The 4,655-nt window shown below is 45.6% G+C and overlaps 1 protein-coding gene across 1 annotated transcript; it reads right to left on the minus strand.

The window, feature by feature from the left end:
• Positions 1-815: 815 nt before the first annotated feature.
• On the minus strand, positions 816-4,229 carry CRHBP (corticotropin releasing hormone binding protein; the record flags this gene model as incomplete). Its single annotated transcript, XM_010192804.1, has 4 exons — positions 4,149-4,229; positions 3,613-3,706; positions 3,105-3,262; positions 816-1,026 (listed from the first exon to the last, which is right to left on the minus strand). Coding segments are annotated over exons 1-4 (544 nt in total), but the record flags the coding sequence as incomplete, so codon positions are not given.
• Positions 4,230-4,655: the final 426 nt, after the last annotated feature.

Here is a 4,655-nt window from a genome sequence, read left to right on the forward strand (position 1 = left end):
AATCCCTAACATTCTGTGATTCTGTGTGTGAAACTAGAGCAGGTACATGCCAATTTTATCTTCAAGTTCCAAATTAACAGTTCAGGTATGGGAGTAGCTTTTAATCTGTGTGTGCAACCTAAGCGGTTCTCCACTCAGATCTGGTGAGCTCTAACAGCTGCATCCAACAATCACATCTATGGGCATGAAGCCACACCAACTTGGAGACACAGCTTTCCGACTTGTGTCTCAGAGCCAGGACAGGGCAGACATGCTGTCATCTTTGTCCTTTTGTATGCTGAAGCAGATAAATCAGACTGGTCTGAACAATAATTAAGTGCCCTGCCCCCTCTTGGAAACATGGTGCAAATAACTTGCAAATAGATCCTTGGGATCATATATCACTTATAACTATCAAAAAACTAGAAAAACGCACTGTTCTTCCTGTTGAACTTTTTCAAATATTTTTTCTTATTGCTCCCAGATCTAGAAATTGCTGAGGATTAAACTCTCTAAATTAATACTATTTGTTCTAGCTAAATGTGTTGGAGCATGACAATATTAGATTGGAAGAGATCTTTATTTCAAAGATTCTTCTGGTCCTGAATATTGAAGTCATGCATATGTTATCTCTTACACTTCACTTATTTTCTTTTTCTGGAGACATACTGAGCTTGAGTCAAACCCTGAGGCACACAGGTGTGTGTGTCTCCATTGGCATTACTAGAACCATGCCAGTGCAGATAATGCCAAAGAAAATTCAGTGCAAACCAACACATTCATTTTGCTTCCTGCCCCAGCACAAGCCCATCTGCTGATATAAAAAGCAGACTTACGAAAGAGGTTAGTGATTTTCTTGACTGTGATGGTAAATCCATTGCCTGGCTGCTGAATCCTGAAGAAGATCATTGCCACGTTCTGAGATGACCTGATGCTCCTCTGAATATTGCCACTTTCACAAAAGTCTATGTATCTTTGGGAAGTGGAGAGGGGATGGTCCAAGGAACTGGGAAATTTCTCTCCTTTGAGTATCCAGCCATCGAACACCTACAAGGGTTCAATAATTGAAAAGAAGACTTTTGCTTATCACTCTATTAGCAAAGAACAGAAAAATAAAGAATCACAGACACTTACTTTGACACCAGATGGCCTGTTCAAAGCCATCAATTAAAGCCAAAAATTAATTGTATGCTGTTTTCCTAGCACTTAACTATTTTTTCAAGCTTCAATCTGTATTTCAGAAACAGATATAAATTTAATGATCACTTTATTTCCTTCAGATGACAATTCTTTTACCTTTTTTTGAGAGATACAGATCTTTTTGCTCCATCATCACAATTTTTTTTTTAAATTTCTTTCTATTGCAATTCCACTGTTACTAACAGAAGTTTTTGACCATCTTTATTTGGAAACCACATGAAACATAAATCACCCTCTCAAATTCTGCGCATTAAGTCCATTGATCTGGCCTGTAATTTTATACCATCCATGTTTTGCAGCTTGTCAGTAATGGCCCCAGAGGGCTTCCAGAGGTATTGGAACACAATAAAGCTTCAGAGACGAATTATTGGCAGAGGCATTGCTCTCTACCACATCTGTTCTTTCAGCTTGTCCTAAACACTAGAAAGCAGAAAAAATAGCTGGACCTTAAGCAGCAACCTCTCAAAGTCTTTGCTTCACAACAAAAATAGCAACAATTTGCCCTCCCCATTTTCAGAGTAATGTGTCATAAATGTGTCAGAACTAGAAATCTGCATTAACTCTAGCATAGCTACACAGTTGCCTGTCTTGCTGTTTCAGTTCCCCCCTAGCTGCTCTCGCACATTAATTTCATCTACATTCCAGCCAATACTTCAAAAATCCAAGGACCAGATTCTGCCATTGCTTTGGTGAGTAATCCTACTGTGACTATGTGTGAGACTTCCTCATGGAAAAGCTGGAGGCTCAGTCTCTTCATTTGCCAGGGCTGTAAATTTTGTGAAGCAATGAGATGTGGGTGCTTGAATTACACCAGGGAAAAGTTGCCAGTATAAATACATTAGTATAATGCAGAGACTGGAAATGCCATGATCAAAGGAAGGAAACCTCTATAAAGCCTCAAAGATCTCTTCACGTTTTTCTAGCCTTCATAAGGGGCTCTAAGTCTAGGTACAAAATCCTTGGACTCACAAGAGGCTGAAATCAGCCTCCCTGTAGCAATGTGGGGTGAGATCCTAGCTAGGGGTATGGGATGGAGGGACAGGATTCCCTAGGGTAAAGTGAGCAGGGGAACAGCATCTCTCCACGAGAGGGAGACAAGGAAAGGGCTGAAGGGCAGCTTTCCTCCTCCTCCTCCTTCCTAGAGCTGAGCTCACCCCTAGAAGGGGTGGTGTCTGTGCTGTGGAGGATCACTACAGCACAAAGGGCAGAAAGCAAGGTGAGGGAAGCAGCCAGGGGCCATCAAGCCTCCTTTTCTCTCCTGAGCTGATATTACATTTTGGTCAATGCTTTTGCCTGCCAGCAAAATGTGGTGGTAAAGTTTTTCAGTTCTGGAATATAAACGGCTCTACGGCTCTGAGTCATGAACCTCTTTCTGTTCAGAGCCAATGTCCTGAAAAGCTCTGTCAGGATCATTTGAAAGAAAGCCTGCAATGATCCACTCATTAATAAGCTGATGCTAAATGATCTGCAAGTGAAGATCCTGAAGCAGTAACAGCTGTTCAGAGAGCTGTATATCTGCAGGGCTTGTCTGATTCATGGTGCAATGAGAAGACCCTCCTAGTGGGGCTGAGAGGCTCAGCTCATACTGAGCAAACTTTTCAGTTGGTCCCCCAGGTATGGATACTCAGTAGGGAGAGTTCAGAAGAGGTAGTGCTGCAGTTTGGAGAGGGATCTTTAGTCTACATCCAATTTTGCTTTAGGGGGAGTACTGATGAGGGCTGGAGGGGTACATTCCCAAAGTGCTTCAGAGAGGAGGAACAGTGACCCCAGAGACAGCTGCTGTGTAAAAGCCTGTTCTGCACACAAAATCACACACATGCTTGTGTGCACACACATTCATTTGTCCCTTCCACACGTAGTAAATGTCTCACACATCAGATGAGAGCAAGGAAGGGGAAGCACAGCAGGACTTGCCAGCTTCTTACCTTCAGGAAATCACCCCCTTGGCAGTCAATATTCACAAAGTTATAGTCTATTGTGATAAGCTCCTCGGGCTCCCCAATGAAGAAGGTTGCGCAGTGCAGCTGCGGTTGCTCTGCAGTGAAGGTGAATTGCCCCTCTATGCTCAGCATGTCGATGCACCCTGGAAAAACAGAGACACAGGACTGCTGTCTCAGCCTCCTGGGAAAGGAGACTATATGCCACAGCACAGGGATGGGGGGAGTGAGGAGAGACCCCCACACTGAGACATGGCTAGCAGAGAAGAGAGGGAGACCCAGCTGAAGCAATTAGGAGCCTGCTGAGCATTGGAGGATGAATATTAATTCACAGGTGTGAGCACAAGCATGCAATGGGGGGGGTTTTGCAGTTTCCCCTCTCTGAGCCCCAAGCTCCCCCCAGGACTCTCCCAGGACTCCCCTCTCTGAGCCCCAGGCTCTCCCCAGGACTCTCCCACCTGCTGGCGGTCCCTGCCAGAGCACCAAAGAAACTTACGGAGTGACCGCCGGTAAATCTGCCCTGCAGACAGTTCTCTCTTCAGGTCTTCGCTAAGGAGCAGGAAGGGCTCATCCTCACCGGCATCCCTCACCTGGTGAAGGAAAGAGAACAAGAGGCTGGAGCAAAGTGAAATGCAGCCCCCTCCCTGCACCTCTTTAGAACAGGCACCAGTAGATTAAATCTGTCCTCCAAGAAGCCATGTAGCTGTGGAAGAGCTCAGTCAGAAAGCTGTCAACCTGCAGTAGAGGGGAAAAAACCTGGCACCTCAGTTGTGAGCCCAGCAGCTCAGCACATGGTGAGTCTCTTAAATCCTCAGCAAAAATGCAAGTTTGAGAAAAGGGAGAATAAACAAAAGGGAGCAGGGGAAACGTGACTGTTGCATTAATGTTACCCAGGAGTAGATTTCATGCAGGAGGAGTGGGAATAGGAGGGGAGAGAGGAAAAAGCATGATGCCTAAAAGCTGGGAGCACAAGTTAGAAAAGAGCAGCTAAAAGCACAGCGAGGCACATTACTTATCAGCTCCATTGCTCACCTCTAGGTATCTGGTTTCCCCCTTGGAGGCTGCCAGGAAAATGAGGACGAAGTGGCACTGAAACTGGAAAGCAGACGGCATGCTGGCACCTCCTCTGGCAGCCCTCCCTTTCTCCCCCGACCAAGTTTCTCCCGGTCTGTGCTGGTAGGCAGAAGCCGCTGGGGTATCTTGGAGAGACTCTTTTTATAGAGCTGTTTGGAGGGGAGGCACTTGGTCCCCGTACTGATAGGGTAACCCATGGTAACTGAATTCCTCTTGCAGAGACACAGTACGTGGGCATGACGAGGGTCCAAATCACAGCTACAAATTTCCAAGCTGGCCGAACTCCCCTCACTGGCAGATGTTTTTTCTACTTACCTATCTGGCAGACCTGAAAAGCTCTGAGGAGGAGAGCCCAACCCCAGTCGGGGCACTCGTGCAATGTGTTTATTTCTATTTACTCCAAAATGAGGAACAAGGAACATCTCTCCCTCCTCCTCTTCTCCTGCTTTCCAGTCCTGAGGCATT

This window comes from Mesitornis unicolor, unplaced genomic scaffold, assembly GCF_000695765.1.
Source record: "Mesitornis unicolor isolate BGI_N332 unplaced genomic scaffold, ASM69576v1 scaffold8839, whole genome shotgun sequence".
In the NCBI taxonomy this organism is placed as follows: Eukaryota; Metazoa; Chordata; class Aves; order Mesitornithiformes; family Mesitornithidae; genus Mesitornis; species Mesitornis unicolor.